General features: G+C 38.5%; 1 protein-coding gene across 7 annotated transcripts in view; it reads right to left on the bottom strand.

The window, feature by feature from the left end:
* DKK2 (dickkopf WNT signaling pathway inhibitor 2) overlaps positions 1-23,619 on the bottom strand; it is a 155,605-nt gene that overhangs the window by 114,537 nt on the left and 17,449 nt on the right. For 2 of the 7 annotated variants that reach the window (XM_065062780.1, XM_065062781.1), the window contains 2 exons: positions 18,084-18,183; positions 15,443-15,529 (listed from right to left, as the gene is read on the bottom strand). In XM_065062780.1, the coding sequence (XP_064918852.1) occupies positions 15,443-15,515 (73 nt within the window). In that variant the 5' untranslated portion in view covers positions 15,516-15,529; positions 18,084-18,183. Of the gene's footprint in view, positions 1-8,173; positions 8,267-8,874; positions 15,530-16,851; positions 16,992-18,083; positions 18,184-23,619 lie in introns of those variants that run through there. The other 5 variants (XM_065062783.1, XM_021283062.2, XM_065062785.1 and 2 more) reach the window with 5 other exon arrangements.

The following is a 23,619-nucleotide window of genomic DNA, read 5'->3' as shown; positions in this document are numbered from 1 at the left end:
GCATTTTTTAATGGAAAAGCAGAGACATTCTTAATAAGTGAGGTTTCACTTCTTCCTGAATCTTCAAGTGTTATATTTGCACATAGAACGTTCTTTGAAAAAAGGAAATGGAGCGAAACAACAGCTGCCAGGAAAATGAAAACTTTTGGAGTTAAGCCATTGCAATGTCTTTATTTTCCTAAAAATCTTTTGATGAATCATTACTAGTTTTAATTGGCAGTGGCACTGATAAAAATTATGTACTTTGAACAGCAAAGTATATCTAGAGTCTTCCATCAGGGACCAGGTGTTTTAAAATATATTCAAGGTGTATCCCATATGTAAGCTGTTTGCTGTAGCTTAATAAAAGCATTCAAGGGGTAAAGGTAGGCAAGCACTATAGTGCTAAGAGACTATTTTTAAAAAAATAAGAAATTGTAATTTCCACACACTTATGGTGGTGTTCAATCAAACTGTAACATCATTTAATCCAACATAGTAATATAAATCAGTCAAAGCAGTTGTCAGGCAGTTGTGGATCTAGTCACTTAAGTAATCAAGGTCATTTGACCCAGGAAACCTTAGAACAAGAAAATTATTAATAGATTACTTTGTTTCAACTAAAAGGACAGTAAGCCTGATCATTTTCTGTACTGCAGGTTAAAACAGTTTCTTAAAAATACAAATGGATTCTTCTTCTTTCATGGAATTATGTAATATTATTTATTTAAAAAAAACAAAGGATAAGAGATTCAAACTATTCAAACTATAGAAGAAAGGACTCTGGTATCATGTGATTGTAAAACCTCATGTGGGCACTGTTTTGACTTCGTTTTTCATCACATTGTATGTTGCACATGGGTATTCACAGATATAAATTTTCATCTACAAAAATATTCTAAGTTACCTTTTCTACCTATAGGATTTATTTGTAGGCTCATATAACTGCCCAAAGATATCCAACCAAGAAAATAAGGTCATCTCATTAATTCTAAAATTCATATGAAGCAGTTCACACTCTGATGAGTGAAAATCCACAAAGAGAAATGAGAGCCAAACATGACAGTGGGAAAGACATGCTTAGCTCTTGCTTTTAAAGTTCTGAAACACATGAATTGGCCGTTTATCTTCCAAAACTCTTCATAGAACACCAGAAGACTCTTAAATTACTTGAAGCACTACTTCCATGTTTTCCATTTGGGCTCTCTACAGAGTATAATACCAAACATGCACAGATTCATATATGCAAGCAAGGAAAAATAAAGTCATCCCAAAACTGTCTGCACTCATGTTTGAAAGTCCTAAAGTAGGCAGCTACAGTAAGAAAGAACAAAATAAAAGAGGCAACAAGTTGTCCCTTTTAATGAACTCAAGATCCTTCCCACTGAGTATTCAGGCTCTTTTTTCCGCTACAGCTTCAGTTCCAGCAGAGAGGAGAGAATCAGAAGTAGGAGAAAGGACCACCATCCTGAAAGCTGGAATGAGACGAAAGATTGGAAAAGGGAAGAGGAGCAGAGCAGCTCCTGAGTCAATGGCTATGGTGGCAGAAGTTTAGACTCTTGATTTTCATTTCACAGGCATAAAATCTTTACTTCCTTCCTTAAGTCCATGTTTTAGACATTGTATTCAAAGGGTAAAAACTAACATTGCTATATTTTACGTAAGAGGAAACAGTGTCTAGAAGAGAATCCGAGAAGCAGAAAAGGTCTCCTCCTGGCTCTGAAGCAGAATAGCCTTTGTACCACTGTGCTATAATACAATCCTTTGACTTTCCCTCTCTTTGAAGCCTTACTGTGTCTCTGTGACAGCATATGAATGCTGCAGGTATTAATCTGGAATTTGGCATTTAAAAATTATTGTGCATAATTTGCATATTGCCTCCTGCATTATTAGCAGAGCTACCATAGAATATTACAGGAGCCAAGCTATACCAAGAGAGAGCTTCTGGAAATAACCTCCCTAAGGGACCACATGTAACACTGTTATCAGTTCACAGGGCTAGACCATCCTAAAAGAAGCAGACCCATTATTCCACACATTGTGGGTTCATTTTTCAAGTCGGTTTAGTTACGGATCACACAAATCCTCAGCTTTACCAAGTCCCCACGACATCTATCTATGCTGTTGCTTTCTCCTACAGGGAGAAAAGAGAAGACAGCCAAGGAGTGAAACTGATATGGCTCTGAGCTACCACCCTTAGAATTGCTTTGGTCCCATTCCCTGCTCTCCTAGTCTCTCATGAACTCTCTGCACCTCTTCGCCTTCTTCATGAGATTAAGTAGCAAAAATAACACCTCATTATCTCCAGGCATGCTTGGGAGGACAAACATACTAAAGGCTGCATGGTAATTAATAAAGCATTGGGAACCAAAAGGTTCCAGGCTGGCTGCTCTGTATTTCATAACAGTGGGCTAAACTCTGTATGGATTTCGTCTTACCCTAAGGAGGTTGTTTCAAATACCTACACCCTACAACAGGCAGCAGAGAGGATGTCTCTGGGTTTGCTCCTAATCGCACTTGTGTGTTCTGGAGAACAATGGTTGTGAAATGTTTTCTTAGTAATACTTTCCATTTGATCTGCCACTGTTAATAGAGGGACCTACTATTTCGTTACGATTCCCTCCCTGGCAGCCTGCTCAGTAATGGCACACAGTAGCTAGAGACAAGTGGACTAGCGGTTCTGGAATTGTGAACAGGAAAGATGAACGATTTGTAAATTAATCTCTTCTTCTTGTGGTAACAAACAACTAAACTATTTATAAAAAAGCAGTTCTACACCAGTTCCATTTTGATGCACACTGAATAATGTCAACCTATTATGAAAGGTTTTGTACTATTCAAATAGTAAATGAGCTCCAGCTCCTTCCTGGAGTTCATTAGTCCATAAACTTGACTTTCATGGAGGTCCAAAGGAAAATAAAAAGATTTTTGAGGAAGCAATGCCAATTTCAGCTGGAGATTAATGTGCTTTATTCCTATTGTAAATGACACTGGAGAAGGAACTCCTAGATTAATTCCAAAATGTGGTTTGTTAGTGAGGTTGCACTGCTTACAGTATGTAGCATGAAAGTCATGCCTGTGAGAGGGAAAAAAAATATAACCCACAAAATGTGGACACAGAAACTGTTTTTCCTTACTATAAATGTCAATCCTATTATTTCCATGACAGCTACTTATTTTTCTTTTGTTTTCCTGAACCAAATCTTCAGAAAGAGAATACTACTGATGTTTATGTGCAGGTGTCCTTTTATTGTTTGTTTTCCTAACAGAATAAAGCTCTCATGTTAAAATGCAGAAACTAGTTCTCACTTCAGCATCCATATCAGTAGGTGGGTTAATACATGTGAGGTGCCAAGCTCTTCAGAAAAGCCAAGTCAGATAGGCAGCACAAAAGTCCTTTGCAGAAGAAGAAGAGAAGAGATGGTATCTTAAGGAAAAGACTGATGGTATCTTAAAAAACAAAACAAACAGTAAAATAAACCTGCTTCTTATTGTTTTAAGCATCCTATTTGAGCACAAAATAATATGCATTTTTATCAGTGTTTAAACCTTGACAGAATAAAGGACCAGCAATACAAAAGAAAGTACTCCAAACGTGAGCCGTAAGGCATAGAGTGTTCTGGATAAAGGCAATCAGCTCTTCCTCTCTCCAAGACTCCATAATTGGACCCCTGTTACAGCTTTCTAAAAGGCAGAAATTTAATCTTTAATAGTACTTTTTTTTTCTTCAGCATTTGGCTGAAAGATCTATCTATAGGCATATGAAACTATACCTTCAGTTACTTAAAAGAAAACCAGTGCATGGTGTAAAGAATTAGGATGCTATTTGTGCTTGAGTGTTACGCAGGTTTCATGCAACCTGGAACCCCTAAACATCTACAAAGTGATAAATCACAACAAAAACATTTAATTTTTGATCTTGTAAATATGCTAAGAACAGGTTGGAACTCAGGTCAATGTATCCCCAATTGTGCAAGATTTCCTCCATACACATTCTATTTTTTACAACCATTATTAAAAAAAAAAAAAAGGAAACCTCAGATGATGGGGTTTAATCAGGAGAAACTATTCCACAGTATAATATATCTCACCATCAGGAAGTTTTTCTCCACCCAGATATTTTGGCTTGAATTTTTCAATTCCACTATTCCCAGTTATGGTTCTCTTTTTTTCCAACACTGAGTTCCTTGCCCTCTCTGGAATTTCCATGTAATAAATACAAAGCCATCATGATCTGTCTTGGAAATTGTTTGGCCAAACTCCCATGTTTCATTGCTTTTATCTTAGTATGTTCTTCCAGCCCCTTGAACATGTTTAATTCTTGATGGGTTGAGATAAAAAAATGCAAGGAAGAAAGATGGTCTAAGATAACATCAAATTTTTTCCAGCTAAGTCTATAATTAGAACTTGTTCAAAACTGTCCTAGAATAAAGTTTTCTTAGATAGGAAACCATTGGTTATGAAGAACAACAACCAATATAAAACAAAGCAATTTATCCCTTTTGTTTGAAGCACTTCATCCTAACTACTTCAGGTGATTTCTACATAGGAAACCTATGACGTACGTGCTGGCTCTAAAGGACTGTGTGATGGAGAGAGCCAAGGAAAGGGTCAGCACCACAGCAGTGAGAACTGGTATCTTAAAGATGGAACGCATAGTAATAGTTATTCATGAGACAGAGGAAGAGCACATATCTTGAAGGCAGAACAAATTATTTGTAGGGGGGGAACATTAAAAGAACTAAACCTCAAGGATAAGTCCAGTCTTCAGTGTTGTAAGGATTAATACAATATTAAGAGTTTATAACATAGAAACTTCAAAACTACATGTCAATGCTGTGTTGTGACAGATGTATTTTAGATGTCCCTGAAGCAGTCAGCTTTATCCTAGCCAGGGTAGCAAAGCATAACGATACAGCAGACCGATAAAACCCCAGCATATATTCAGCATGGTTCAAATATGTAACTCTGAGCCATGGAGTTTCAGATCCAAATCTGGATCCAGATACTTCATTTGGGGAAGTGGGTGCAGTAAACAAGAGGATTCAGAGCTCTAACGTGCAGCAATATGGGTAGTAGTTATGAAACTAACATGAATTTCATGCGAACAAAGAAAGAAAACAGGTATATTTACATTAAAACTAAGGAATAATAATTTTGATCACTTTAACAAAAGAGAAGAACTTCAGAGCAATGCTGTACAGGTGCCAGGTGTGTTCTTAGAAGAGCCATCTGTTTAGACTCAGACCTGGATCACCTGTGAAAACTGCTCTTTCAATCAACTCCCAGTAAAATCACAACACACCCTTTGTGTACTGGTGGGCACAAGCAACATTCATATACTGTGGTTCATTTCCTTGAATGCAGGGATTTCTGCTTCCTACACCTGAACTGGGCATCTCTTAGAAATGCTTAGACTACCAGGAAGAAACCTGCACATTATGCATTTCTTACACAGTAATACATTAGGCAAACATGATGTAGGACTGTTTTACAAGACGGCAGAATTTCTTTCCAGTGTAACGGGCCACATTACACTGTTAACCTAAGGCAGAGCCAACGTTTGCAAAACATGAAGCCTCAGCATGATCATTCTTATTCCTTTTTCCAACCTGTTATCTACATTAAAAGAAGTAACAAGAGATAAGAGGACTGTACCTAGGAATATACAATATAGTATGTTTTTAAAAAGCAAGTTCTTTTGAATACTATTCATCTTAAGTTTCCCTCTCTCTGGGCACCAGTCTTGGAGGTTCAGCACTGTGACAAGGATTACTTATGCTGAAGCAGCAGTCCATAAAGATAAGTGAACTTGAAGTCTTCATGACTAATTTTTTAATGGTGAGTTCCTGAATTTGATCTACTGATATACTGATACATTACAGACACAGTCTCAAATACATTAACTGAAGTTTCTTTCTCACCTGGAATATATGTTAAGAATTGGCAGAGTGTATTAATTCAGTATTTTAGCCAGTTTATTAATTGGCTAAAGCAGAAACCAGTGTTACAAAGTAAGGCAGAGGAATAATTTCAATATAGTATACGATCTGCAGTCCCATGAAGCAGTAAAAATGTCTCTAAATTTCTGCAGTGCCAGAATTAGGACCATCAGCAGGAGAAACACATGGGATCTGAGTCAGGAATACAGTCTTACACAGGAACTAATCAGATACATAAATAAAACAGGTGAGATTTGTGAAGATCAGAACATAGACAATATGCTTATTTACCAAGAACTATTATAGAAAAACACTTTAGAAGGAAATATGCTACTAAATACACGGCCATGGGGATACTCTGACTTATCACATCAGGCTGTTGTTTTTAAGAGCCAAGACACAGCCCTGTAAAACCATCACAATACTTGAATGCAGTTACTGGCAGGAGCAAAGAGATTCAGGATATAACCTGGAGTTGAAAAATATCCCTATAAATTTACAGAATGCTTTTAGCACCTTTTTACATACTGGGGTGGTATGCAGGACCGTAGTGTTACGGGTACATTTGAAAAACCTTTTTAGTGCCACTCAAAGGTCCTTATCACTGGACATAATATCTTCTACCAGTTCTTTATTGAAGAGCTGTACATGAAACGGCCTTGAAGTCAACTTGCACCTCCCTTTCTATTATTGGAGTCATTTGCTAAAAAAATACCAGTGTCAAAAAACCTAAAGACCACCCTATTATACAACCTGTGCAACTTTCCCCCTCCTCCCTAACACCTCCCCAGTGTCTGGTGGCATATTACAAGATCAGACAAGCCCAGTGAAGGATCCATAAAACAAACATAACGTGTCTTGTGCAGCAGTGTGAAGCCATTCAGTAAAAGCAGAGGCATCAATAACATAAATGTGGCTGTTTGACAAAATAAGACAGATTTTTCTCCTTTCTGACCTGTTAGTTTTACCTGCCAAAAGATAAAGCATTGTAAAGCACCCAAAGAACTAATGGACACAGCTAATCAAGAAAATGATAAAAGGACAGAGCAGGTCCACTTGCATACACAGAACTGCAAGTAGAACACTAGAGAACCAAGAGCCTTTTCTCAAAACTGAGCTGAAGCTGTGACTAGCATAAAGACTTCTTAATGTAAGTTTTTCTGTATTAATGAGATCCAGCCTAATTTCAGCAAAACTTGGTGTGTTGTGTTTTTTTTTCTTAGTGTAACTTTGATTCAAAGAAATTGGAAAAAACACTGTGGTTTCTAGAGCTATTTAGTCTAACCAAATGTGGGCAGATCCTGCTGATAAAGGAATGATTTAACTGGAGTGAATTTCTATAATCAAAAATAAACTAGGCTAGAGAGCTCCAGAGCGGTCTGAATTAAAGAAAAGCTCAAAAACATCAATTATTTGTTGCCGCACAGTTAAATATTAATGCATCCTCTTTAAACTCTGTCCAGTCAATCATTTAAAAAATGACAAAACATGTGGTTAGAAGGGAAATACAATGTAACGTCTGGCTAACTTCCCCTCTGTGTTCTGTCTAAACATCGAAAAGGCCCAAATAATTCACACAGATGTAAGAGGACAGAACCCATACACAGAGAAGCCCAAGTTTAGTCCCTTTTTGTGCTATCCTGCTGCGGCAAGTCTTAAAGACAACTTTTTAATTTGGTTCCATGGTACAAAAAAAACACAGCCACCTTTCTGTCACCCCCCAAGGATCACAGGAGAAGTAAACCAAAGCAAAAATAAACCTCAACAAACCTCTCTCAGCATGCTCATGAAGACTCTCCTCACAACTCAGCTTCCACACCACACTGCTGGCTGCAGCTGCTCACAGCTGAAAGCTGTGAAATGAGATGGGGAACACCTGGTCCCCCCTCCCCAGCTGAAACCTATCCAGCATTACCCAAAAGGTGCCCTGCAGGGCATTGGTTGCTGTCCTGTAAGCATTTTAGATGCTCTTTGCATGTTCAGACTAAGGTATTTTCCCCCTTTCCTAACCAAACTTTCAAGTTCTGGGAGTTAGTCATTCCCAACAGTGGGGAGATTGAGTAGAAGGGTTAAACAGGTCACTGTGAGAAGGTAGTCTTCCAGTATTACCTGATGGGAGGTATCACATCACTCTTACGGTCCAGAAACCTCAAGAGTTTCTTAGAGCTGTTTGTTTGTAATTTGGTCAGCCTACTTCAGCTTCCTGGTTACATCACGTTTGCAGGAGAAAATATCTTCAAAGCATTCCTTACCCTGTGAGCTATTTGGCAACAGGAGAATGATGACAACTCTTCTTTCTCTAGCTCATCTGGGAAAGCCTCTGTTTCCTTTGCTCTTTAGATGTTCTGACAGAAAAAAAAAAAAAAAACAAAACAAAACTAATTGTTCCAAACTTCTCTTCTTTCACCTGCAAAATTATGGTAAAATCTAAAGTCTATGAAGACATTAACAAGACATTTTCAAATACATGTTTTCACATATGTAAGATAACATCTTCTAAATACATGTATTGCACAGATTACCCTATACTTTCCCAGTTTTTATGTGCAGGATCATGTGTCTCAGCAATGTTCCCATTAACTGCCACTACCCCAGAAATCCTCCCACAAATGCAGCAGCCAGCTTGTCCTTCCACAGGCAAGTCAGAGGAAAGGCAGCAGCTGTGCCACGAGCTTTTTGCTACCCCATGCATCTCTCGCTTTCAGCAAATTCCTGTTGTCCATGTACGTACTTCTGAGAGGCAAATGTAGGCAGCAGGTACCTCAAGCTAACTCAGAGGCCATCCTTTTTCCTTAATCAAGAAAAACACTTCAATTCTTGTCTTCTGTCTGTCTTTGGCCACTGGGACAAGCTTCAATTTTCTTCTACAAAGCATACAGCAGTGTGCCTGCACCAAATGGCCAGGGATGCATCCGGGCTGCCAACTACAGTAACAACATAACGGGATTTTTACCTCCATCCGCTACCTTGAGCAGTATTGTCCTCACAGAAACCACTGCCTGCCTCGTCCTTTGCTGCCTCACAAAATGGAAAGGGAACACTTTTCCCTGATGTACGTCTCTGACTACCATTGTAATAGCATCTCCAAGACCCAAACAGATGCTCTAGAATAAAGGAAAATATCATTTAAAAGTGTGCAGAAATACCAAGCAATGCAAGAAGAAAGGAATAAATTAAAAGTAAAGATGCCTGAAAGAGGTCAAGTGTTCCTCCATGTGCAGTAAGAATCCTTGGACTAGACCATTGAAACAGGACCTGCAGTGCAGTGGAAATATCTGTTCTATTTTTTCACAGACTAAAGTTTCCTGAGTCAGCATATATATTCAGTTTTCCATGGCCATTTGCAAGCAATAAACATCCCCTTATCCTGAAGACTCTTCTGACATAAGAATTTCATTTCTTGAATCTCAGTTAACACCCAGGATGAATTTGCCTTCCTGATCACATTGAAATTGTGATTTCCTTCATTTGAAACAATGTAAGAGTAAAACATTCTTCCCTAAATACCATTTCTAGAAAATTACATATTTTTTCCAAAACAAACAAACACTTGAGCAATATTCTCACATTAAGCAGTGAGGACTAGTTAGGTCCTTATAGATACACAGGTGCTCACTAAGAAAGGAGTAATTATCTTCTATGTTTCTAATGTCATCTATCATCCTTAATGATTTTTCCCAAAACCATTTTTGTGCAGATGTTACCATTAATTATAAGTGTCCTCCTAGCACAGTTTCCCAGAATGCAAAGCCATTTATCTACATGTCATTAACACAGGAGACTACATTGGTGTATAAAATTGGAGCTGATCTCAGCTGACTTTGGGCTTATCATTTCAGTGACATTTTCCTGCACCAGACTAAAGGGCTGTTTTACATTAGCAGTAAGAGCTCCTGCTCTATTTTGAGTAAAAAAAAAAACAAGTAGCCTCCTCATAATGTTGTGCTGTCTCAGCACAGACTCTTAACAGTGCGTTTTGTGGAATGATTTATTCATTTATAATTGGATGTTGCAGCCAGTTGTAAATTTTTGACTGAAATCTTTATTGTGTTGATTATTATGAAAAAATTTCCTTTGGGGATTTTAACTTTTTTTTTTTTATTAACTTGGAATTGTTTAAGCTATTTATTTCACACTCTTTTCAAATATCACAGCAAACATAAAACATCCTCAGATACAAATGTCTACACTTTTCCAATATGTAAAATCAGTCTTACAGTACAGTCCATGCAACACATCGACAGTTTAATAATTTTTGCCTCATTTCTTCAATGTCCACAACTTACATGTTACAGTAAGGCAGTTCTGTTGTTATTTCTTTCCATAATATGCATACACCTCCACATTCATTCCTATCAGATGCAACAAAACAAACATACCTCCATTTATGGCCAGTTTACCATATTTATTAGTCACAACCGACACAGTCACCATAATGCTAACATCTATTAAGTGCTTTGAACAAGATAAACCTCGTTCCCGGTCTACCTGCCCCAAGTCTTCAGATGCGTTTTCCTTTCTTGTAGTTAACTGTCATTTCGACGTCAATTTTCTTAGTGTAAAACAGAAGCAAAACTGATTCTCCCTGGCTTCTCAAAAGAACAACCTGCTAGCAACGAATATGAAGTATGTCAGGCAACAGTGCATTGAATGTAACAGATGCACAGAAATCCCACCTTGCTTCAACCGGGGGGTTGGTCTCAGGACTCTCTCTGGAGCCTGAGACTGTGCCTTATTCCTTGGACTATAGTGCTGCTCAGCAGGAGCTTCTGCTGTCAATGACAAAGCCAGAGGACAACCAAACTTGAAGAACAGTTTACAACATGACATACGAGTCTTCATTTCCCTATGTTACACATTCTTCCACGTATATTTTAATAATGCAACAAGAGCAGGACTGTCACCCACTTTTGATCACAAGAAAGGATTGGTTTGGGGTCAACTCAGCTAAAGATGCAGTATTAGTCCTAGCAAAGCCAGAATCTTTCAAGGTCTTAAAGTTCAAAAGAAAATTAGCAGGAAGATAAGACTTCCAAGTTTCTTACTGTTGAGATTACTGATTATTTTATTCATCTTCATTGAAAGTTCTATTAAAAGATAAAAAGTGCTGTCTCATAGAAGAATCATAGAAGAGTTTGGGTTGGATGGGACCTTCAAATGTCATGTAGTCCAACATGCTTGTCTTTAATGGGAGGAATTTCAAAGCTTCCTCCTAAATAAGTTAGAGACAATGACCTTGCCGAGAGAGAATAGTGAGGAGACTGAAAGTACATGATGCGTTCAAATAACTTTGAGAAAAAAGAGCTGCTATGAAACCTCAGTATTTTACCAGGAAGGGCTGCTTTCTGAGAAGCTCAACCTGAGCGACACAAAATCAAGGGAAAGAGAATTGCTGACTACTTACATCAATCCGTTCAAATTAAAAAGACAATTCATAGGTTTTATTGTAGTGCAAAATACTTGAGATTTTCTTATATTCCTTAGCCTAAATATTCTATAAAAATCTTTACTTGTGTTGTCTCTTTTAAATATTCTGCTTGCATATTACTGTATCATAGTTTGACTTAAAAATAATGGGATAATAACCATTTGTTCTTCAACCTGTGGTATGGCAGATGTCAAAAGAGGTGAAGCAGGACCTATTAACAAGTGTTCAGCTCCCCTCCACATCATCCTAGCCTGTCCAAAACCTGTAGTAGCCTGTAACATAATAGTATCTGTACAGACTGATTGTAGAGCTGGTATCCCAAGAGTCATATGCAGAAAAATAATTTTCTAGTGACCAGCAATATTCAAGAAAGCCAATGAGCACATGGCAGAGATGTGAAGCACACCTGATCCTATGGACTCAAAAGGAAATTTGTAACATTTGAATTCTTGGGACCAAGGAGACCTCCAGGTCAGATGTCGTAAAACCATTTTTTTCCACAACTTGGACTGTGAAAGACTCTGTGGGAAAAATTCTACTGCCTTACAAATCACTGAGGAATACAGGACCTACTTGGGTTCCTGTCATTACAAGAGCCTCAAATATTGCTCTTTTCTGCCTTGAGTTAATCTCCTGCTCAGTCTGAAATGCATTATATGAAGTACTCGGTCTTGAAAAGGGATATTTGGGTGAGTACATCTCCTGCGATACACCAGATTTATGTCAAAATATTCTAAAATTTCCTTCTGAGGTGGGACCTTCTGAAATCCAAGCTACCCAATATGAATCCATGAGGCTATATAGAGCACTAAGTCTCCTCATCTTGCTCTCTCCAGGTTGCTGCCAAATTGTGATTCTACCTTTCTTCAGCCATAGCATGTGCCCAGAATTGTTGTTGTTCTGAGATGGCAGAGATCCATATAAACAGCTCGAAGTACTATTGTAGTAGGTAGTCCTAAGAAAGGATCATGGTCACTAGTTATTTAGAAGAATGGAATAATCTGGGAATGCAGCCTGTGTGCCAGCACTTGCCCTGAATATATCCTACCTGAATGTTCTAGGTTAACTTATGTTGAAATCATTTAGATAATATTACAGAGTTAAAAATGAAGCTGTTTGATAAAACCCTGCTAGCTTAAAATAAAAACAAATAAAATAATGGACTTGTTTCACACTGTTTGACAGTGGAACAATTTCTGTGCAATTGTTTTCTTAGATAGTATGGATGCTTTACACTTCCTCAAAACCCTGATAGCTTAATGGTTTAAGCATTATTCATTCCTTTCTGGATTGGGCTGGTAACAACCTTGGAATGTGAGATCTATTAAGATTCTCGAAAAAATCCTGGATTTTGCTTTGTTCAAACTCTTCATTATGTATTCATTTGGGCTGAATAATATCCATGATATGCTTGGAGATTTTGCTGTGGAAAATCCTTTTAATAAAAATCAACATCTGAGATCTTAAAATATGCAAAAATATTTTTGCAGTCCCCAGAGTACAGAAAGCCTTGAATGCTTACCAAAGAGGGTGATGCACGTCTATTCCATCTCCTAAAAACAATTCTTCTTTCAGATTTACAGTCACTAAGAACACAGAGCAATTTTGATCAAAGCAGCAGCAGCTGTAAGGGAAAAGTGTTCATTTCTGATTGCCTCATCTGGACTAGTAGTGGGTAATATTGTAATTTTATTACACCAGATGCAGTGAAAGGCTTTATTTCCTTTAGTCTGGAGAACAGAGGAATTTGTCACATAGAGAAAATGAAAATAATCTTGTTCTTGTAGCCACCATCCAGGCATGACGGTTATTGTCTGAGTCCACAGAAGAAGCTGGAGTATATGATGACTATTTACTAACTTTCTTCTGCATCACTGTCCTAAGAGAGCTGGTATTCTTTTATGCTCCAGAGACATCTTCTGTTGAAAAGTTATTCTTGTTTGGTATTTGGTGAAAAGCATTTGTTCTGGGAATGTCTGCTTCTGAGATTTGTGACAGGCTTGAAGTTTCAACGCCACACCATAGCATACTATTTGTTCCTTGGTACAGGCTTTATATTGAAGTTGGAATTTATTAACAGTTATTCTTAGAACCTTCTGTATGCTGAAGCCATTCTCGACTGGTGATGCACACTAAGAAACAATGGCCACAGATGTTTGGGTTTGGGGTTTTTTTACTCTGCATCCTTTCAGAGATAGTATATATATCATGTCATTTATTTGTTTGAACTTAGTTTTGAGGTTTGTGTATTCTGTAATTATATTTAAAACATTAATTCAATATTATGGTTCTGGGTGAAGTCCTTTTTGAGCAGGAGATTTGAGCATAGTTAAAAGATATGATCCATCCATTACCCATTTTTTTGGCAAATATATTTTAAATGCCACTGTTTCTGACATGTTAACATATCATGACTTCTTAGGACAAGGGACAATATCTATAAAGAGTGGAAAGCAGGGGATAATTAAGCCCAGTACTTATCAATGAAGGAAGTCTGGGCAAAAGTATTAAGTGTGTTTTTTAGAATACAGAAAAGGAAAAGCAAAAGTTATTAATTCTTTTTTCCCCTAAAAGTAGAATGATAAGTAATAACTTGTTTTCAATGGACTGGCAGGTCCATTAACATATATTTGGCCCACAATGCACCCAGGAAATTAAGATCCAGATCATGTCCCTTCAAGTAGACTGTCCAATGTCATGATACCAGGTTGCTCCCATTCCAAGTCACAAGAGAGAACATGGCGGGCAAGTACATCAAAGTTAGACATAAAAATACAGTTGTGTGTCTCCGGTCTAAAAGTACACAGACATTAACTGACAGACAATAGACAACTTTCTGGAAGAAAAACAGACTTTATGAAGATGAGTGTGTAATGGCCATAAATGGTTCTCATGCAGAATCAATGACACAATGCTAGGAGAAAAGAAGAAGGATTTTGCCAGACAGGCAATCTAGCAGTTAGACACTTGCCTCAGTTCAGCTCTGTCACCCATCAGCAGAAACTCTCTTAGTACTCAGTATGTTTCTAGGACATGTTCCTCCTGTTTTCTGGTGTCTTGACTATGGGACTAGAAACAAGCACTAGTGATAGAAATCACACGTAAACCACCCTCATACAGACACTCACAAAACATGGCGAGGCATAACTCTTTCCAACACCTCTTTATATCTCAATTTGCAAGAACAATCCTGCTTCAATGTACTACTTATGGTATAGCTGGAATCCCACTTGTTATTATGGCTAGTGACATAAGAGCCACTTCACCTTTGGTATCTTCATAGCACTTACATTCTTCCCAATCTATTTAGTTTCCAAGGCCACAGAGGTGAACTTTGATTACAGGGGCTTCATAAGTATTCGGACAGGAGGGACGTTTGATGGCCCCATAATGATCAAATATCACTTGAAATCCCATCCTGTCAGTGTTTTTGTCATTGACTCTGCTTGCAAGTTTTATTTTTAGACCCAGAAAGATAACATCCTCTTCACCCTTTTTCACTGAAATTTCTAATTTCATTCTCCTAGGGTGTCTCTATTATTATAGAATTAACTCTTTATCACTAGTTACTATTTGAAAGAAACAGAACATCTATATAGAAAGATGAGAGGGGTTAACAAAAGCACTGGGAGGCACTGGCTGCTAGTTCAGATAACAGAAAAATACAAAACAAACAGCTTCTGAAATATCCATCTCTGCTTGGAAGGGGCTCTCCCAGGGCTGTGATGCGCAAGTTCCCATGCCTCTAATTAGTCACATCACTCAGTGAGAGCAAAGAAGTGAAAATGATTGACATTCGAGAGAATAAGCAGTAGACTGAGACAGGATTTTCCAGTGGTTCTACAAGCAGCAGAAAGCAGCTGATGATAAATAGTTTTAAACACTGGAAAAAACCTGGAAGAAGCAACTGTGGAATAATTTTGAATTTGCCAATTGATATACTCATAGTTCTTTAATCTATGGTGAGCAGGCTAGTGCCTGAGCACAAATGCTGACTCACTGCCATTTCCCTGTAGGCAAAGGTAATACAGTAAGACATGGCCACAATGTAAAAACAATTCCCAATCAGAGAGGCAGAATTCTATCCCCTCACTTTGTGTTTTCACCTCAGATCCTCTTCTGAGAACGGAAGAACCACGTACACCTTGTTTCAGTCTCCTACCCATGGATAAACTTCATTCTGTGAAAACATAAAAATGACAATGAGTAACACAAACCTGCCCAGCAAATTTGCCTTCTATGCTATGCACGTAGAAGCTACTTCCCCGGTTGCCTTGGAAAGAGTTGTTTGTCCTTCCTTATAGGCTCTGAAGAAAATACATATTTGGCTAATTTTTCTCCAGACCAAAAAGATAGATCGTCAATCCTCAGGGAGTGAGCAGTGGTGGCTCTGACTAATGACAGCAGACCTGAGGAACTAGAGGTTCTACCTGCTGGAGAGCTCTTCCAGCAAACCACTCACGGATACAGCAGATGCTTAAAGCTTTACAGCCACATTAGTTCTCCGTCCAGCAGCAAACTCACACAGCGTGCAGGTCTGGAGAACAATGGGGCACTGATACGTGAAGAGCGCACAGGATACCATAAAGGATGTCCAAAGTCCTGCTGATGTGCTACTCAGCGCCACGCTCAGCCCAGCCTTCTGCACACTCAGCAGTTTCATGGCCGCACACCGAGAGAAACACACTAAAGAAATGCAATTGTTGCTTATTTTTCATTAATTTAACCAAGGAACTAATTACCATTCACTGTTTTTCAGCACTGATTGTGTTTTATGTTTCTGAAAATGCCTTAAACACTTGCAAAGTAAGGTTTTGGTAGATGAGCTGCATTTATGCTACCTTACACAACTTCACAGCTAGAACATTTAAAAGCTTTACAAGATAGGAAGGTGAGAGAGTCTAAAAACACAGACCCTGCATTACGGTCACTGGAAAACAAAGTGCACAATTTCTTAATGATATTTGAGTTCTATTAGTTTTAGGTGCATTTGTGTCATCTTCTTCACAACTCACTTTCCATTGATACTCTAGCAAAACGTTTAATGGCAGACAGCCACCAAAACAAGGATTTCCAAAAAAGAAGTACAGAAAGTACACCTACCATATTTTAAAGTGGCAGTTCCAAACATCAGTGCTGAAAAATTTATTCTAGAGTTTGTTCTGAATACCACTAAAGTCTGTGGAGATCATGATGGAGGGTTTGAAGTCAAGCTATAGAAATAATATCATGATTCGTGCTATTAATTTGCATCACACTAACACTTAGAGGCCTTGTTGGTGATCCATGAACTTTTTGGAGTAAGGTATCATACACAAAGAACAAAATTTGATCCCCATATTAACATCAAATAATCTTCATTTGAAGTACATTTTGAATACTGACTACAAATTGCTTCCGAATAAACTACAAGCCAAACTACTCTGCAGACACTGTTTGGTGAATAATGCTGAATAATGAATAAATTCTAGAAAATTGTTAGCAGAAAGGCACAGCACAGACCAGATAATTTTTTCCTCATGCTTTCTTCATCCATCTCTCCTCAGCAGGTACTTCTGGGGCAAGTTGCCATGTGTGGTGTTGATTTATTTGATTAATAAATGTCTGTTCACTTCCTAAGCAACCAACGAAATAAATTCTCCCTGCAATAAAAGTATTTTATGTATTATAGTGAATTAAATGGGGTCTTTCAATGCCTCAAACAGTAATATATTTTTAGTAATCATGTTCCCATCACATAATTTTAGTGTAACTAGTTCCATCTTCAATAATTTCTAAAATAAAATGAGATAGAAGTATAATGTGCTACAGCTGGTAAAAGAAAAGTTATTCTGTTCCTCCCATACTAGGTCAGTACTTTCAGGGCTTGAAGCATGATACAGGGCAATACTCCATATCAGCTAAGCATGATACAGAAGTCAAGCCATAAATCCAGTGCAATAGTTTGTTTTAGCATCAAAAGCACTTCCAGGTTTATTGTGAACCACAATAAACTTTAGCAAAGTCATCTCAAAATCTTCCACTTTTAAGTGCTCTTTTAATAAAAATACAGTGGGATGTTGCAGATCGGAGATTAAATACACATCAACATTTTAAAATCAAAACATTTTAAAGAAGGAAAGCTGTATAGAAAATAATTTGTTACACATGTTTTACACATACAACACAAAAAGGGGTTTCTACAACAACATATGGAAAGTATCTGAATCATAAGACAATGACCTTCATAAATCACTCCAGGTTTCAACTTTAAATTATGTCTTGTTCACTCTCTCATGGGATATTCATTGCATCTCATACAAACTCATAGTTATGTGTACACAGTATTCCTAGATTGATAGGGAATGATGTCATATCAACACATACAGGGTATGTAAAATGAAGAGTAAACACATTTTTACATGACCCTGACCAGATGAACCCACATACTCCACTCTACCACTTCCCTTTGCCTTAAGGGATTTTTTTTTCTTTGTACGTGATTTATTAAATGGACTCACCAAAACTTTTGGGGTTTCCTCTTTAGATTTTATTTATGTAACAGCACACTGTGGGTGGCAATGGCCAAGAATAATGTGGGACAGAAACCCCATCTCCCTAACCCCAGGTATGCGAAGGCTTCAGGCTCATGCAAGCCAAAATACAATTGCCCATGAATAAAATGAGGATTTATGGGATTTTGATCAAAAGCACGTTACAATTCAGTTAAGACAGTTGCTTGTGGCTAGTCTTACCTTTCCCTTCTGGTCACAGACACTTTTACTGCACAAATGTAGTCTATAGTATTAGCCTTTTGTTTTGTCTTCAAAAGCTACAACCAGCCATGTTCCTCTCCTAAAAAGAATGTAAAAAGACAGTATATAACTATGTTTTCAGTAAATGTCTACCTGTTCATCCTGTTTGCATAGTGTCAAATGACCACCTCACACTAGCACAACTTTGCCCAGTGATTTTAGATAATGACAATGTAGGTTTAATTGCCTGTTCAGAATGCTCTATTTCTTCCCTAGAGTTTTCTTGTCCATAAAGATCTCCACAGAAAACTTGTAGTAATTTTAGTCAGTGATAAAGCAGTCAAGTTGTTGGAACTTAGAGAAATGAGGTGCCAGTCTGCAGTACACAGATTATTCTGGTGTCTAACCTGAGACCAGAGATTCTCATAAAATAGCATTTGTCCTCCCTTTCAAACCATATTCCCAGAAAAAGCAAAGAATATCAAATACCAAACAAAAAGAAAGCATGATATTCAGAATCAAATCAAGATATATTCCGGATGCACAGTATATAGGCGAAGCACAGCCACACTGCAATAAAGACAAATTAATAAACCACAAGTATACAGTGCAGGTAGCTGTGAAGAGAAAGAAAATACTACCAGTGCTATTTCTTAAGATAGAGTATTTTTTACTTTACTGGTGGCAGACAATTTTCCTCCAAGGGTGGCAGGATGCATCTCTTATTTTCAGAAACACAGATCAACTTTCTGGAAGTAACCAACAGAGCTTCGGTGGAAATGTTGTGCCCTCTCCCAATAGGTGAGCGGACAAACACTATGAACAACTGGTGGATGCAAAACTAGCCACTTGGAAACAAAAATTCTTGTTCATGCAGGTGGGTGTTAATGATGTTCTGAAGCATAGCTTTGAAATTCACGTTGCAGGTCTGCCTCTCTGCTTTTCTCTATGCAGAGCCAAGTTTAATCCCTTGGAAAACTCCCTTGGCCTCAATAAACCATAGAGAATGAAGTAAGAAACAATTTTCCTCTTTTTAACCTAACACAGATGAATTTTTCTATATATATCACTCAGTTAAATATATACACTGATTAAATAGCCAAAATGTAGAAGCTGGATTTACATTGCTAAAGGGTGTATATATATATATGTAAGATCATATTTTTTTAAAATGCATTTAAGTTAATGGATCTAGAAGATTCTTCTTTGAGATTCATCAGGACTAAATAAGGCAGTTCTCCCTTTCTGATGTCTGTTTCCCTTCACTGAGACAAGTCACATGAACACCACCAAATTTATCCCTTCTTCTTGGAATGTCTCATTTGTATCCTCTACTGCTCATGCATGTGCCAGAACAATGGGATCAGGAGTTTCCCCATCAGCTTCTGCACCGACTTCCTCCCCTAATGTGAAGGGAGCAGAAAAATTCCTGAATGTAACTACTAGTAAAAACCCTTTCCAACACACTATAGTGAGCCCATGCCAAGAATGGGGAAAGAAAAGGAATGGGGAAAGGAAAGGGAAATGGAAAGGGTGCATTTTGACTTAAAACATCTCCTGTCTAGATAATATTCAGAGGATATTTACTGCAAAGTAATCAGACGAATCATTTTTTAATTACGAAACAATGAGAAATCTGGAAGCTTGGAGGTGGGGGGTAGGGGGGTGGTGTTTGAAAATTATAGTCTCTTTTCTCCCCCCTACCACCCTCTATTCAAAGGCTAAAGAACTTCAGAGATTAAAAACTTTCTATGTAAACCAGTCCTCAATGAGCACAAAGGACTATTTCCAACAGAACGAATGATTTGGATATATGTGAAACAATCAGCACAGGGAACAAGAGCTTCCCTGACATAACTGACAAAAGTTACAGTCTTTACCATGCTTTATGTAGACTTCTCATATTTGTGTCTTACCCATCTACACTTTATCTTCAAGGACATGTTTACTTACAAAAACAGTAGCGTGTTTGGTCTGTACAGCAGCAGGTCAACACCTGCATCACTTAAATGGCAACAATTTGGATATGCACCAGCTTTGAAAAAATACTGTTGGTTGTGTTTTTAGGAGCCTAAATTCAGGCAAGTGATCTGTTAACTTTTTATTATGCAAGTAAATCATAGCATATAACCAGCAGCTCAACTTGTAAATCTGTCACAGATTCTTTTTTTTTTTTTTGCCCTCAGGACTCAGAGATGGTTCAAGTGACCAAAACCACATTTACAGCGTGAAGTAGCGCAAGTTCTACAGCTTTCTCACAAACCGGCAGGGCAGTTACCACATGTTTGGAATTCTCTGAACAGTGGGTGTGGTCAGAAGGATCTGGACCCATAAATACAAACTCTTCTTTCCCAGTGAGCACCAACCACCACTGCCAACAACTTCAATGCCTCCACCAGCTAGGAAGTCCTGGTAGGGAGAATATTTTCTTAAACTATAGACATCCAGAAGTAAAACTGCTGTCCTATAGACCTTTTTAGTTCTTCTGGACTGTCCAATGGCATGTGGTCTGTAGTGCTGAAGAGGAACCAATGAAAATGGATCGGATGATCATCAGTCATTTTCTCAAAAAAAACACCAAACAATTTTTCTTCTAAAAACAACAACCCAAAACAATCAGGGGCTCTCCTAAAACAAATGTGCAACGTGAAATATCACATTGCACATCCCAAAAATAACCTCCTTACTTTAGTATTTCTACCCTGCTTCAGGCTATTGACAAGTACCCTCATAAAGCACCACTTGCCGGCAGCATCTGGCAATTTTTAAAGTTCTGTAATAAAAACAAGAAAGGGTTGATCAATTTACTTGACACTTCAAAATAAATCTAATTTAGCCAGGGATTAACAGCATAATTTTTAGGCCAAATAATTTGCCAGCAAGAGTTATACAGGAATAAATACTGACAAGTCAGATTTCTAATGAACTCCTGGTCCTAATTTTCATCTTACAGAAACTACAATATCTAAATAACACAGATTTCCTTGAGTGTCATAGAATCAAAAATAATTTCTTCTATGGGTGGGTGCTTTAGGGACCCTGAGTTCTGACCATGTGCAATTTATTTTAGGCTGGTTTTAAGCACAGGTTTTGCCAAAAAGTTAAAAGCCTCATTAGTTAGGCATGAAACCTGCTTACAGAAGTTGCAGGCTTCACAGGTCATGCCAGAAAAGCTGGCAAACCTCTGTGAGGCCTACAATACTTTTTTTGCTCATGCTGGTTAGAAACTTGTGAGGTCCTGAAAACTATAAATGGTGCCTTATGGGACACTACCACTCTTGACAGCCTTTTGGAGAGCTGTCAGTTTCAGGCGAACTTCTGATACAATGGAAATCTCCCTAAACCTAGAACTGCAAACTGTTCAGTCATTTTTACCATTTTAGTAAAGATAAAGGCTTTTCTTAATAAAAATGCTTACGTAAAACTGAATTAAAGCTGGTGATACATTTTCCTTTAAAACACATATCTCTTACATGTCAGATAATCTGGAGATTTGTAGGTAAGCTCCTTATCTCTGATCCTGTAACTTCACTGTTCTTCTTTCTCAAACCGTTTATGCTCAAGAAGTGGGACCATGCAAGACTCATGAGGTTCCACAAGGCCAAGTGCAAAGTCCTGCACCTGGGTCGGGGCAACCCCTAGTACTAATGCAGGCTGACGGATGAAGGGATTGAGAGCAGCCCAACAGAGAAGGACTGGGGGGTACTGGTGGATGAAACATTGTTCATGAGCCAACAATGTGCGCTTGTAGCCCAGAAGGCCAATTGTATCTTGGGCTGCATCAAAAGGAGCGTGGCCAGCAGGTCAAGGGAGGTGATTCTGCTCCTCTGCTCTGCTCTGGTGAGGCTCTACCTGGAGTCCTGCATCCAGCTCTGGAGCCCTCAGGACAGGACAGACATGGACCTGTTGGAGGGGGTCCAGAGGAGCCACAAAAGTGATCAGAAGGCTGGAACACCTCTGCTATGAGGACAGGCTGAGAGAGTTGGGGTTGTTCAGCCTGGAGAAGAGAAGGTTCCAAGGAGACCTTATTGTGGCCTTTCAGTACTTAAAAGGAGTCTAGAAGAAAGATGGGGACAGACTTTTTAGCAGGGCCTATTGCGATAGGACAAGGGGTAATGGTTTTAAACTGAAAGAGGGGAGATTCAGGTTAGCCATGAGGAACAGATTTTTTACAATGAGGGTGGTAAAGTACTGGAATGGATTACCCAGGGAGGTGATAGATGCCCCATCCCTGGAAACATTCATGGCCAGGCTGGATGGGGCTCTGAGCAACCTGCAGTTGGAGATGTTCCTGCTCATGGCAGGGGGGTTGGACCAGATGACCTATAAAGGGCACTTCCAAACCAACTATTCTATGATTCTATGTCTACTCTCTCTGCTATACAGACCCACAGCATCTGACTTTCACATTGGATTGCAGATTACTCTCCTTTGGTGCCTTCAAATATTGAAGGGAGTGTGATGTCTAAAGGCAGACTTCCCCTGGTGGAACAAGTATGGATGAGAACAGACTACAGTTTGACATTGGACTCTCAGTTTGAAGACACAGGTTTCTGCTGAACTTCCTTAACTGCAGGCATAAAGCATTTTCAAAGAGATGAAGAGTAAATCTCTGCTCAGACTGCTTGGATATCTTGATCTACATGTCAAGAGACTTCAGAGCCAATAAGAAAAAACATTCCAGAGTTAAATTGAAATGAAACTGGCTACATTACTTGAGTAGCTTTTACATTTCTCTCTCGCTGTCTTGCTGCTGATTGCTACCATTTGGTTTCAGCTGCTCCATCCAGTTCAAAATTAATTCTCACAGTGGCCAAAAAACTTAGACTTCTTCAGTAGTGGGGTCCCCAGTCTGTTTCAAGAGATCCCATAGGCTCAGATCAGCATCTGCACTTTTTACTGCTATCCAAACTAGAACAAACCTTTGAATATTTTGAGATTCACACATCACCACTGTACTATTATTTCTTAGACACTCAGTGTTGTAAGTAGAAATTAAACAAGCTTTGTAACCTATAGTTATGGCTATCCTTGAAATACACAACATCAAGTACAATGCAGGGAATACAGATGCACTCACTTTAGTTCTACAGGTCTACACATTTTTGGCAGATTCTGTGAACTCCAATTACACTGAAATACCTCTCCTCTTGTTCATGGTCAGAAGTCTTCCCCTATGTGCATTTGTTCCTGTAATACACTGCACCTAGGGGATAGAAGGAGGATGACTGTCCCAAGGGCGGAACGATGGCTCATATCATACTGCAAACAGCAGTTTTATGGAAACAGGGTGACCCCCTAGCCTAGTAGTAACACACTATTCACCTGAGGTTTCTCAGCTAGAAAGACTAAATCCAAAAGCATCCAACAAGAACCTGTTCATTTTCTACTATTTTCCCACACTGGGAACAACTTTCTGGTTGACATGTGGGACATGATACTAGACATCTTCGGCAAGAAATGTTACACACATAAGCACCAAGCAAAATGTGATGAGTAAGTAGGACATAGATCTTGATCTGGTGTGGGGAAAGCA

This window comes from Columba livia, chromosome 4 (genome assembly GCF_036013475.1).
Source record: "Columba livia isolate bColLiv1 breed racing homer chromosome 4, bColLiv1.pat.W.v2, whole genome shotgun sequence".
In the NCBI taxonomy this organism is placed as follows: Eukaryota; Metazoa; Chordata; class Aves; order Columbiformes; family Columbidae; genus Columba; species Columba livia.
Note: the sequence above shows the minus strand (reverse complement) of the source record. Positions and strands in the feature narration are given on the sequence as shown.